The following is a 13,952-nucleotide window of genomic DNA, read 5'->3' as shown; positions in this document are numbered from 1 at the left end:
CGGACTTGTCAGCCACAAACGAGCCTGCAGCTGACGTGGACTTTTACCCCCTCCATAAATCTTCGTCCGCGAAGCCAAGCCAAAGATAGAAGAACACCTGAACACCAGCCTTAATGGCAACTCTATACAATAACAGATTATACAGCGTATGTGGGGAAAAACCCAGACCATTACAGTCCAGGCTGAAAGGCCCCCAAAATCACCAAAATTTCACAAAATAAACCATAAAACCAAAAACCCCCACATCAGTCATGTCAAATCTGTCAGGGGAACAAGACTGCCTTGGGGTTCGAATGGGCTACCACTGCCCTTCACTTCCTTTATCCAGAAATTTTCACAATGACTTCCTGGTCACTATATTAGGGTTCACAAGTGCCCTTCTGACACGCGAGTCCTCTTCTTTGGACATCTTGTTCTGAGTGCTCTGGTGACCCTCCAAAGTCCTCCTTAGGGTTCAGTAGGGCCCTTCTGGCACATGAGACCTCTTCTTTGGAAGGGGACAGGAGAGGCACTGGTTAGTCCCGCACACTCCACCAATGAACCTCTCCAGAACTAGCAGTCTCCTGCAAGCCCACAGACTTCTCGTGCGTGGTTCCCATGCTTTGACACCTGTCAAAATTTCCTAGCGGCAGCCCAGTGCTACTACAGCTCCGAGCCGCTGGCAAATCCCCAGCAGCAAGTTCAGTCCTTTAACAGCTGGCAAAATAGCATGGTGCTATTACAACTGTCAAACCCCCAGCAGTAAATTCAGTCCAGTCGAAAAAGAAAATAGTCAAGGTCCAGAACAACATGCTGCAAACAGTGATAATGTACATCTGGGACTGGAAAACACAGCACTATCTTCAAAAGTGACTCAGGATACTAGTCTGGTCAAGTAATAGTTTTTTAAATATCTGGTGCCCTCCATAATGTTTGAGACAGACACTTTTTTTGTTTATTTGCCCCTGTGCTCCAACTTTAAATTTATAATTAAGCAATTCATGTGATTAAAGTGCACATCTGCAGCGGCACGCTGCCACGCGATCAATCCAGCACTCCGGGCAGTAGGCACAGCTAAAAGCCAGAAGCCCGCACAGTGGCACTGGCCCCGACAGGCGAACCGGCGGACGGATGGCAAGGGCAGCTTAAAGGCCAGCGACCCCAAAATGGCGCTGGCCTTGCTGCACAGCCAACAGTCAGGGACAGCACGCGAGGAAGAAGAGATTGTTATGCAAGAAGGTACCTGCGTGTGGAAAACCCACCTTTGTTATGTGGATCGTGACGTGAGTAAAAGGGAGAAATGGGAATGCAGCGAGTACGCAGCTAGTTCTGGAGAGGTTCATTGGTGGAGTGTGCGGGACTAACCAGTGCCTCTCCTGTCCCCTTCCAAAGAAGAGGTCTCATGTGCCAGAAGGGCACTACTGAACCCTAAGGAAGGCTTTGGAGGGACACAAGAGCACTCAGAACAAGGTGTCCAAAGAGGACTTGCGTGTCAGAAGGGCACTTGTGAACCCTAAGTCGGGTCCGAGCCCCTAATAAAACTCAGAGCTTAACCTGACTAACACTATGTGTGTGAGTCTTCTTTCATGTAATGCACGGCTACACATTTCAGATTTGAATCATGATTATTTCTATAAATTTTGATCTGACCATGTAGAAATTACAGCACTTTTTATATATAGTCCCCTCATTTCAGGGCACCATAATATTTGGGATATAGCAATGGTATGTATATTGTTCATATTTAGTACTTCGTTGCTATCTCATGCATGCAATGACTACTTGAAGTCTAGCTCTTTTCACATTGCCAACCCTCCCAGGAAGCGGAAAATCTTACCAGGCCTGCTGTACTCAGGAGCCTGCCTTTTCCATTGCACCATGATTTTAATGGGGGTGGGGTGGGGGGCAGGATCCCACCTCCAGTGGTGACAATGCGAGAGCAGGTTGTGCTTTCACACCGCCAGAAGGCGATTAGTGAGTTAACTCAGCCGGGCTGTGACACTTGCCCCCACCAGGTATCAGAGCCCAGGTGAATTTAACTCACTCTGCCAGGTTGGGACATTTCACATCACATGATTACTGGGTACAGACCTGGTAAATTACCTGGCTCAACACACATGTAATCAGTTAACTATTGGTTTGTCCTTTGCAGCGTGGCCTCTGTATTTCTGTTCATGAAGTCTTCTGCAGACAAGTCATTGACACACCCACACCTGCCTCCTTAAGTGTTTCTAATCCGTCGGACAGGCATTCGGGGATTTTTCTTCATTATGATGAGAATTCTTCCTTGACCTACCAGGTCCTTTGCGATTACTGAGCTCACCAGTACACTTTTTCTTCTTAATGATGTTCCAAACTGTTGATTTAGGTAATCCCAGGGTTTGAGAATGTCCCTTACAGTTCTATTCCTCTTTTTCAGCCTCTTGGACTTTCACTGGCACAAATCTGGTCCTTGTGCTGAAAAATGACAACTACAGACTCCAAAGGTGATCAAAAGCTGAGCAGTCTAGTTCTCTTACACTTGCACCAATACAACAATTGAACATACCTCAGTACCCACAAACACCTGGGAAGCCAAATGTCCCAAACATCATGATGGAATTATATACAAAAAGGGTTGTAATTTCTACATGGGCAAACCAAAATGTAGACAAATAACTTCATGAACAGAAATATAGAGGCACGCTGCAAGGGGCAAACCAATAGTTAGCCGATTACATGTGTGTTGAGCCAGGTAAATAACCCTGAATAAAACCTGGAAGGTGCCCTTTAATCACGTGAATTATTTGATTACAAATTTAAAACTGTGGAGTACAGGGGCAAATAAATAAGTGTCTTTGTCTAAACATAATGGAGGGCACCATATCTACTTGATGGCCCATCTTTAACTGTTCTTCAGAAGGCAGTGGTCAGCCATCTCAGAGGGAGACAGCACAAAACAGGATTTTTAACCCACCCATCAACCCAATATTTTCAAAAAATGTGCTTCCTGAAAAAAATAATTGGGCATTATGATAGACCACTTCATGCTGAACTCAAAGGTAATTGCAGATTTGCCATATCACGTAGAAAGTTAGAGAAACATTAAATTAACTTTTATTGAATTTAATATATTTAATCACATAATGAAGATGACATATTGCATTCGTGCAACTGACCTAAAAAGGTTTTGCTACTGATTTTGTACTTGGCATCTGATGTCTCTCATGTCAATGTCCAACCACAGACAGCCAGCATTGATGGATTCCAGTTATGCTGATATTGCTTTTCCATGGTCGCAATATCCTGGTAAAATCTTTCACTGTGTTCGTCCCTGACGGCACCAAGATCAGCAGGGAAGACGATCAAGTGCGATTGCAGAAAATGAATTTTCAGTGACACGTTTGCACGTCATGGTTTTGTCGGCTTGAAATCGACTTAAAATAAGACAGAAAATCACAAAAATAGGATACATCTTAAAAAAAATACGCGACAGGAAACTTTTAAGGTGGTTTTCATGGTCAGCGGCACAAAACCCATAAAACACACCCAAAAGTGTTCAGGAAGCAAAATCTTTCATCATCCAGTGTTATTAATCCCATATTTTAAAATTCTGCCACTTGCCTACACACCAAGGGTAAGTTACAGCAGCTGATAAATCTGCCAACCCGCACTCGTTTTGGGATGTGGGAGGAAACCGGAGGTAACCAGTGCGGCTATAGGGAGGTGGGGAAAAAAAAAAATCAGGATTGAACTCGGGTGTCTTGGAATTGGAAGGCAGTGGCTTCACCAGCTGTGCCACTGGTGCCCCACCGAGAACACAGAATACTCCAGCACATTGCAGGTCCTTCAACCCACATTGTGCTGACCTATATATTCCTACCAAAAAAAAACAGCGCCTTTCCTACCTCCTAACCCTCTATTTTTCTTTCATCCATGTGCCTGTCTTAAGAGTCTCTTAAATGTCCCTATTGTTCCAGCCTCAACCACCACCTCTGGCAAGGCATTCCAGGCACCCACAACTCCCAGTGTAAAAAAAAAGGACCCCTAAACTTTCCTCCCTTCACTTTGAACAGATTTCCTCTGATTTAGTCCTTTAGGTGAAGGTACTTGAATTGGTGCTGGGGAGTTCCAAGATTCAGAGCAGCAACAGAGAATGTTAATTCTCCAAGCTGGTGCAGAGCCTGGCAGTATTCCCATGCCCCTGCTGCCTTTGCACTTCCTAGTGGTACAGGTTCCAAGATTGCAGTAGCCTGGGTAAGTGACTGCAGTACATTTTGGTGGTCAGGGATTAATGTTTGGGTGTTAGACCCCATTCACAGAGCCATCTGTAGCACCACTTAAACCACATTGCCCTGAAGAGTAATGAAATTCAATCACAAAGAAGGCTCACCAGCAGCTATACTTCATTGGGAGTTTGAGGAGATTTGGTATATCACCAAAGACTTGCAAATTTCTACAAGTGTTCTGTGCAGAACATTCTGACTGGTTGCATCACTGTATGGGTATGGAAGTTCCAATGCACAAGACAGAAAAAGAGTACAGAGTTGTGAACCCAGCCAGCACTGGCACAGCACCAGTCTTCACTCCATCGAGGACATCTACACGAGGCAGTGCCTTAAGAAAGCAATCTCTATCCCCACCCACCACCCAGGCCATGCCCTCTTCACACTGCTACCACTAGGAAGGAGGAACAGGAGCCTGAAGACAAAAACCCCATGGTACGAAACAGCTTCTTTCACTCTGCCATCAGATTTCTGAATGGTCAATGAACCACAGTCACCACCTCAAATTTTCTTTCTTTTGCATTAATTTATTTTTTAAAATGTAATTTATAGCAATTTTTGCACCTGTAATGCTACTGCAAAACAACAAATATTATGACATGTTCATGACAAATTCTGATTCTGTATAAGGAGCTTCCTGATGCTGAAAGTTTTTGATGATGAACCTTTGGCTAGAAGGTATAAGAAACCTGAAGATGAATACCTCTAATTTCAATGACAGCTTCGTCCCAACAGTAATCAGGCTCTTGAAATCACCCCCCCACCCCTCACCTTATATACAAATCATAGACTGCCCCAACACCATAAACAACTGGAAAAAACGTTCTACAATAGCATGTTTATTAAATTAAAAGGAGACAATAAATACAAAAGTTGATAAATATTCAGTGACCAGGGTGTAAACCAAGTGGCATTACAATGGTGCGGTCAGTCCTCGTGGCAAGATGCGCTAATTTTAAACTTTCGATTTTTTTTCCCACCTTTTTATTTTCCTCTTTTATTTGCCAGTTGTTTGAGGCTTCCAGTTGCTTGAATTCTGAATAGCAAGGGCTTCACTGTACATCTTTACTGCCGATGGATGCTGCAAGACCTACTGAATGCCTCCAGCATTTCTGTATTTTTACAGAGAGCTATTTTTTCTTTGAGATGTGAACTAATTAAGACATTTACAATGATGGGAAAACAAGGAAGCAAGCAGTGGTTTTGGTGGGGCCGCCCAGTCGAAAGATGGTTAATCTAAATATTAAAGGCCATTCAAGATTAATATTCCGACATTAAAAAAAAATAACTCTCCCAATTCACAAATAGACAGAGAGCCTGGGAGACGATTAAATATTGAAAACCAAGATAATGAGAGATAAGTAGGAACAGGACAAGATATTTAAGGAAATGGGGAAATCAAGTTTGATCTGGGATACAGATTAGCCAATATTTAACCTGGTGGTTGAGCAGCCTGGAAACAACTCCTTCTCCTATCTTACTTCCTGGATATATATCAGTTAAGTTTCACATTAAGAGTAGACATCATTTAAGGGGCTGACAAGCTGACTCCTCAGACAAGGTACGAGAGCCGCCTGGAGGAGATTGTTTGTGGTACATGCAGTTGAGTTTCACTGCTTTGCACACTAGAGCAGCTATTCAGGCCCCTCCTGGGGAGGGATGGGGGGTGGGGTGGGGAAGAAGGGTGGAATGCAAAACAGGTTCAAATAAAAGCCTTGGTTTTTTTGCATTTCGATGGGCAAGAGAGAAGTACAGAAGAAATCAAAACTTCTCGGGGAAGGGGGACACATAAACTACATAAACTTGAGAAGAGTCCTGAGTGGGGGCCATATCTGGAAAAAAAAGGTTTGGAATGGCCACACAAGAGTAATCAGAGGCAATCCAAAGACCAATAAATTAGGTTATAAATGAAGACATCAATTTGTCATGCAAGGTAAGGAATGGAATAGTTTTCACCAAAGTCCTTGTGTACACTCATGCAGACCCTCTTCATCTCATATACCTCCTCTCCTCGAGACCTCCCACCCAAAAAGCCTGTGCCATTACGTCTCTCCATGTTCCCCACCGCAGCTCAACTCTCTCCTCCCAACCCCTACCTACCTCTTGCCTGATGCACACTGCCATCTTTACCATGCCACCTTTCCTCCTGTCCCCTCTCCACTTCCCTTCTCCATTCCCCTCCTGCCACCTAACCCCACTTCTCTTCTCCAAACCCCTTCCCACCCACCCCATCCTGTCCCTAAGCTTTCTTCCCCACCCCCACTTTTCTTACACAATTCTTCCTTTTCCTTCTATGCCTCCTTTCATTCACCTCCTCCTCTCCCCTCCTCACCAAACCACCCCTCCCTTTCTTCCTCCTTCACCGCCCACCTCCTCTTCCCTTCACCGCTCACCGCCCTCCTCCTCTCCCCTTCACCGCTCACCGCCCTCCTCCTCTCCCCTTTACCGCTCACCGCCCTCCTCCTCTCCCCTTTACCGCTCACCGCCCTCCTCCTCTCCCCCGGCCCCATCCCCTCCTCCTCTCCCCCGGCCCCATCCCCTCCTCCTCTCCCCCGGCCCCATCCCCTCCTCCTCTCCCCGGCCCCATCCCCACCTCCTCTCCCCGGCCCCATCCCCTCCTCCTCTCCCCGGCCCCATCCCCTCCTCCTCTCCCCGGCCCCATCCCCTCCTCCTCTCCCCATCTTCTTGGGCCCTCCTCTCCCTCCCTCCACACCATGACCTGCACCCCTCCTCTCCCACGCCCCACCCCATGCCCTTCTCTCCCTCTTCCTCCTCCTCCCCATGCCCCCTCTCCCACCCCCTTGCCCCCACCCCCATGCCCCCTCTCCCACCCCATCCCCCCTCTCCCTAACTCCCTCCCCCACCCCAAGCCCCCTCTCCCTAACCCCCTCCCCACCCCCATGCCCCTTCCCCCTCTCCCTAACCCCCTCCCCCACCCCAAGCCCCCTCTCCCTAACCCCCTCCCCACCCCCATGCCCCTCCCCCACCCCCCAAGCCCCCTCTCCCTAACCCTAACCCCCACCCCATGCCCCCCTCCCCCACCCCCCCTCTCCATAACCCCTCCCCCACCCCCATGCCCCCCTCTCCCTAACCCCCTCCCCCACCCCCATGCCCCCTCTCCCACCCCCATGCCCCCCTCCCCCTAACCCCCTCCCCCACCCCCATGCCCCCCTCTCCCTAACCCCCTCCCCCACCGCCATGCCCCCTCTCCCACCCCCTTGCCCCCACCCCCATGCCCCCTCTCCCACCCCCTTGCCCCCTCTCCCTAACCCCCTCCCTCACCCCCATCTCCCTAACCCCCTCCCCCACCCCCATGCCCCCTCCCCCAAGCCCCCTCTCATGCCCCCTCCCCCACCCCAAGCCCCTTCTCATGCCCCCTCCCCCACCCCCATGCCCCCTCCCCCACCCCCATGCCCCCTCCCCCACCCCCCATGCCCCCTCCCCCACCCCCATGCCCCCTCTCCCACCCCCTTGCCCCCACCCCCATGCCCCCTCTCCCACCCCATCCCCCCTCTCCCTAACTCCCTCCCCCACCCCCATGCCCCCCCACCCCCATGCCCCCCTCTCCCTAACCCCTCCCCCACCCCCATGCCCCCTCTCATGCCCCCGCACCTTTCGGCAATGTACAGGGTGCCGGTGCCCAGGGCCTTGCCGTTCAGCACCGCCGCGATCTCGGGCTGTTGCAGCCGAATCCCCTCGGCCGGGGGCGGGAAACACCTCAAGAAAACCATAGCGACGATCCGCTGCAGGCCCAGCCCTCAAACTGGCCTTCCTGCTTCCCCCCACCCCGTCACCACTCCATGCGGCTGCCTTCGACCCGGCAACCACCACCTCTCCGGCCGCTCACAGCGCCACCACCGGACGGGAGGAGCCCCAACATCCACCCTTGGGAGATGCCACCGCTGACTCTACAGCGCCGCCAGCGGCCGGAGGAAAGACAACTTTCGCCTCGGTGCCAACTGACTCCACAGCGCCGCCAGCGGCCGGGAGGTGAAAACAGGGCTGGGGAAAGGAGACAGGGAGATTACAGGTTTATTGTCAAGAGTCGTTTATACAGAGATTCTTTTTCCTGTGGATGTGGCAGAATTACCACTTCTAAGTAGTGCAGATCAAAACTGTGGACAGTGTACACATGTAAGCAAAGAACTGCAAAGAGATAACAAAAGTAAACAAACTGCAATACAGAGCGAATGAAAGCAATTAATAAAGTGCACAAGAGTCTTTAAACGAGTCTCTGATTGAGTTTGTGGTTGAGGAGTCTGATGGTGGAGGGGTAGCAGCTGTTCCTGGACCTGGTGGTGCGAGCCTTGCAGCACCTATACCTCTTTCCTGTTGGAAACAGCGAGAACAGTGCATATGGTGGGTGGTTTGGTAATCCTCCGACAGCAGCGTTCCCTGTAAACGTTCTCAGTGGTGCGGAAGGTTTTGCCTGTGATGTCCTGAACTGTATCTACTACCTTTTGGAGGGCTTTACGGTCAGGGGCATTGGTGTTCCCCTTACCAGACCGTCATGATGCAGCCAGTCAGCACACTTTCCACCACACATCTGTAGAAATTTACCAGCGTTTCTGGTGCCATACCAAACCTGCCACGGCTGTCAGGTGTCCTTTGTTGTTTCCATTTCCAGGAAAGAGAAAGAGAAAAGAGCAAGAGAGGGGGTGGGAGTGTGGAATAAGCTGCCAACAGAAGTAGTAAATATAGGTGATTTCAACATTTAAGAGAGTTATGAATAGCTCCATGGATGGGTGGGGTATGGAGGACTAATGGAGATCAACGGGATTTGACAGAAAACCAACTCAGCATGGAATAGATGGACCAAAGGTCCTGTTTCTGTGTGGTGCTATAAAGGGCTAGTTATTAAAAACCAAGGTGCACAGACATTTCTTCTCTCAGTGCATGGTGAATCTCCTTAATTCTCTGCCTCAGAAAATTGTGGAAGATGGTTTGTTACAAGTATTTGAAGTAGATAAATCTTTTGGAAGGTGGGGGGGGGGGGTGCATTGAGGGTTGTGGCAATCTGGCACAGAGAAGGAGTTGAGACCTGAGCCTTATAGAATGGAGCAAGGTAGTTCAGAGGGGGCCAAATAGCCTAATCCTAGTTCTATTTTCTTGTCTGTCACTTGGCACCAAGTTCCTTGGAGTCCACTTAACAAGTAACCTATTGTGGACGCATAACATCTCCTGCCTTGTGAGGAAGGCACAACAGTGACTGCACTTCTAAAGGAGACTGAAGCGGGCAAGACTACCAACATGTCAATCTTTTATAGGAGCTCTATCAAGAGCATCTTGGCCAACTGCATCACAGTGTGGTACGGTTGCTACTGAGAAATAAATCGGAGACCTTAAGAGTGGCAGACAGGATCATTGGAGCCTCCCTCACACCCCATCAACTTGATCTACCAGGATCATTGTCTGAAGAGGGCGTGCAAAATTGTGGAGAACCCCTTCCACCCCAAACACAGCATCTTTCAGCTTGTGAGAGATGGGAAAATTGATCTAAAATTATGAACATGGAAGAAACTAAAGTTCATCAGTAAAATGGCTGTAACCAGTTCAAACAGGATAAGCTTGGGGCTTAGGATGCAGGAAAGCAGAGTCAGCACGATTAACATAAGAATCTTCTAGTCTTTGTGACAAGACCATAGGACTAAGATAAGGAATGGTAAGGTACAATAGAATGTAGGAAGTTGAGGTAGTCTGGATCAGATAAGGGTCTCCTAGCCCTGGACAGAAGTACCAAGTCATACATTTCTAATTAGCTAACCATACACAGATTTATACATATGAAATTAGCCAACCCTAGATAGAATGAGTCAACTCTGCATATCAAGAGACTGTAGCCCAGAGAATCAGGAAGGTGTGAATAAGGACAATGACATGAAGGGACACCGACAGGATACCCCCCCTGGTTCTCCAAGTATACTGAAATTGCACGTAGGCAGGCAGGATTGCCTAATGCCAAACCTCTCCAGCAGGAGGCAGAAGAATGTAAGGGGGAGGGTATTCCTACACTGAAATCAACTGTATAAAAGTTGGGTGAGCCCCAGTGTCTGTGTGTATTCCCAGGGTAAGGGGAAGCACCCAACTTTGCATTGTTGTAGTAATAAATGTTCTTTGTTCTCAATTTTTGTCTCGAGCAATTTCTTTAAAGGTACTTTAATTTCTAACAAGCTGATCCTGTCGGGGAAGAGATACAGGAGGATCAGAGCCAGCACCAACAGACTGAGGAACAGCTTCTTCCCACGAGCAGTGAGAATGCTGAACTGCTCACACTAGCCATCCAAAGCTCTTATATTCCAAAGCAATATTTATTTATTTGTATATGTGAATACTTGTCCTGCACATGCATTGTTTGTCTGTACTTGTGTTATGTCTGGTGTTGTGTCTGTGTGTTTTGCACCGAGGACCGGAGAACAATGTTTTGTTGGGTTGTACTTGTACAACTTGACTTGGAAATATTAATCCAGCGTTCCATCTGTTAGAAATTAAAGTACCTTTAAAGAAATTGCTCGAGACAAAAATTGAGAACAAAGAACATTTATTACTACAACAATGCAAAGTTGGGTGCTTCCCCTTACCCTGGAATACACACACATACTGGGGCTCACCCAACTTTTATACAGTCAATTTCAGTATCAGAATGCCCTCCCCCTTACATTCTTCTGCCCCCTAGATGGGTTTGGCATAGGTAATTCTTCCTGCCTACGTGCAGTTTCAGTACACTTGAAGGACCAGGGGGTATCCTGTGGGTGCCCCATCATGTCATTGTCCTTATTCACACCTTCCTGATTCTCTGGGCTACAGTCTCTTAATATGCAGAGTTGACTCATTCTATCTAGGGTTGGCTAATTAGAAATGTATGACTTGGTACTTCTGTCCAGGGCTAGGAGACCCTTATCTGATCCAGACTACCTCAACTTCCTACATTCTATTGTACCTTACCATTCCTTATCTTAGTCCTATGGTCTTGTCACAAAGGCTAGAAGATTCTTATGTTAATCGTGCTGACTCTGCTTTCCTGCATCCTAAGCCCCAAGCTTATCCTGTTTGAACTGGTTACAGCCATTTTACTGATGAACTTTAGTTTCTTCCATGTTCATAATTTTAGGTCAATTTTCCCATCTCTCACAATCCTCACTTTTTTTTTTTTTTTTTTTTTCTTTTTTAGATCAGTAATACTGATCTTTCAAGTGTAAGGTGTAGTTTTACCCAGCTGGTCAATAACTGAATTGTAACACCTGTGTAAAGTCTTTAGGTAGGGGAGCACCATGAAGGTCAGAGTAGCGAGTCCAGCTGCTTATTAGGGTTGTGAGTATCAGGCTCCAGTTCTCAGTAAAGAGTCTAGTCCATCCCACATCAGTCCGAAGTTGCCACGTCTGAACATGGGCATGGGCAGATTCACGTTGAAACATTGAAGCAGTGTCTTTTAACCACCCGACTTTTGTAAGCGTTGTCCTGACGAAGTCTGTGAGAAGCGCTGCCTTCAGCAGCGAACGAGTAGCAGTCGTCAGGCGGTTCCGTTGAATTGTGGCTAGTATCTGATGTCCTCTTCAGCCCCGAACCCTAGGGCCACCGATCTCCGAAGGCTGTGTGGAGCCTGATATTAAAGTGTCAAGCAGCTCACGTTGTTGGTAATTGGTGCTCCCCTTCACGGGGTGATGAAAAGTGACCAAGCTGGGGGGGATTGTTTCTTGTGATTTAACTGTGTGTTGCAGCTTGTCTGCTAACATTAGCATATGTATCATTGAACTTGTGAGTTGCAGCCTGTCTGTGTACATTAGCATATGTATTAACTCTCTCTCTCTCTCTGTTACATGTACAATCCTGACTACCATTCTGTCTGTCTTTGTCCCACCATGTCCTTTGTGCTATCGCTTCAAAACTCCTGTCTTTAATACCTGTGTAGGCTAAGATACAAATTAGATGTACTCCACTAAAGCTGTTCAGTTCCCCTGGTCCGTATTGGAATCCCTTGTTAACCCATATCCCACTATGACTATACATTAAATCTATGCCCTGTCTAGAGTGAGTACATAACAGACATTGCAGCACAAGAGCCCCTGCAAGAGAACTTGAAACATATTCAACCTTTAGTTCTGCCTTAAGTAAAATGCCTTGTGCCACAGCTCACAGGAGCTGGCCTTATTTAAAACAGTCTGTAAAACAGGCACCAAAAAAAAGTTAAAAGATGTTCTTATGAAGATTGCACACACAATAATTTAAGTACAGGCTAGTTTCTATTATATTCCACTTAAAAGTTCTGCTGCATGAATCCTGGAGCTTGTGGAGTCATTATTGAATCAAGAAATATTGGTGCCATGCCAATCTCATTCTAACATGCCAATTTCTCCAGTCCTTAAGTCAAGATGTACTGAATAGCATCCGGTACAAGATCTGTGAGTTCTTAATGATATTATTATTCTTATGCACCCAATTGTTCTGAACTATGCCACCAATTTAAATCATATTCCACCTATTGCAATACTCACACAGCACCATAGACCAGTTCGCAGGTTTATTTCTCCATTAAGCTGAATCCAGTCGCGCAGGGTTTACCTCCGTGATTATTTACAATGTAACTTCTGCACTACCGGATTTAAATATAAACCTGATGAATGGGGAAAGTTATCATGAATTAAATAACAGCGGCAATACAGAGAAATTGTGCTGAGGCATTAATTTCACTCCAGAGGAAAATGCACCAGAGAAATGAATGCTTAAACTTATAGGAATCCCCATAGGAATCCCCAGAGGTATCTTTATTCTCCAGAGGTGGGTGATCTTTAAACTCACGGACCTTGACTGCTGAATGTGTAGAAGAAATGTATTAAATGTGTTGATAGGGCTCCATACCTCTAACTGCAAGACAAGAGCCTGGAGCCTCAATTTCAAGTGCCACAGTGCACTTAAAGGGACATGCACACTCCCCCTTCAACTGGCTGATCCAGCCACTTTACACATCAGATCCTTTCTTTATCTCACATACACTTAAAGTTAAGATGTATAGAACTCACCCTATTTGCGCAAACATTTCTCCCTGCAAATGTTATAACATCACTCAACTCTCAGGTACTCCCTGTGCAAAATCACATTTAAATACAATTTATTTCATAAATTGGAATTAACTGGTAGTTAAATTCACTAATTCTACAGTATTGAAAAACGATCATTTATGACATTTAATTTTTAGCATGAATTTTAATCAATATTGGTCAGTGACTGAAGTGGGAAGTCGTGATTTATGAAATTATCTCTGGTCTCTACTCTCCCACTCCCTGCACTTCTCCCAACATTCAGGAGCTGGCACACAGTCCCTGCCTTTTTTCATGTTACTCATCTACTATTCCTTTAACTGCTTGCATCAAAATGTTAGCCTTTGCTTTCTGCTTATCCTCAGATGTCTGGACAAATGCCTTTTGTGTGATCTGTAGAAGCTGGGTTATTCCCTGCTCATGCCAATTTTCTGTCTTTTGTAATTTTCTCCTAATGTCTGGGGCTGAGTTGGTAACAAAACCTGTTAGTACCAATTGTTCCCCTGCTGGGGATTCTATGTCGAGACCCCTATATTGTATATATATATGGTCCCAAAAATTGGTCTAACTGTTCAGCACATCCCTGGGGATCTTCTATCAGGGAGGTCAGTTCTTTCTTAAAGTTACACACTTCAGTACTGGTCAGGGGCACATTTACGAAACCGAGACCCTCTCC

General features: G+C 46.8%; 1 protein-coding gene across 2 annotated transcripts in view; it reads right to left on the bottom strand.

Moving 5' to 3' along the window:
* clns1a (chloride channel, nucleotide-sensitive, 1A) overlaps positions 1–8,113 on the bottom strand; it is a 63,151-nt gene extending 55,038 nt beyond the window's left edge. Inside the window, exon 1 of one of the 2 annotated variants that reach the window (XM_069892077.1) lies at positions 7,857–8,113. In XM_069892077.1, the coding sequence (XP_069748178.1) occupies positions 7,857–7,975 (119 nt within the window). In that variant the 5' untranslated portion in view covers positions 7,976–8,113. The remainder of the gene's footprint in view (positions 1–7,856) is intronic. The other variant, XM_069892078.1, reaches the window with a different exon arrangement.
* Between the last annotated feature and the right edge of the window lie 5,839 nt (positions 8,114–13,952).

This window comes from Narcine bancroftii, chromosome 7 (assembly GCF_036971445.1).
Source record: "Narcine bancroftii isolate sNarBan1 chromosome 7, sNarBan1.hap1, whole genome shotgun sequence".
Lineage (NCBI taxonomy): Eukaryota > Metazoa > Chordata > Chondrichthyes > Torpediniformes > Narcinidae > Narcine > Narcine bancroftii.
The sequence above is the reverse complement of the archived record's forward strand: the minus strand, read 5'-3'. Positions and strand labels throughout refer to the sequence as shown.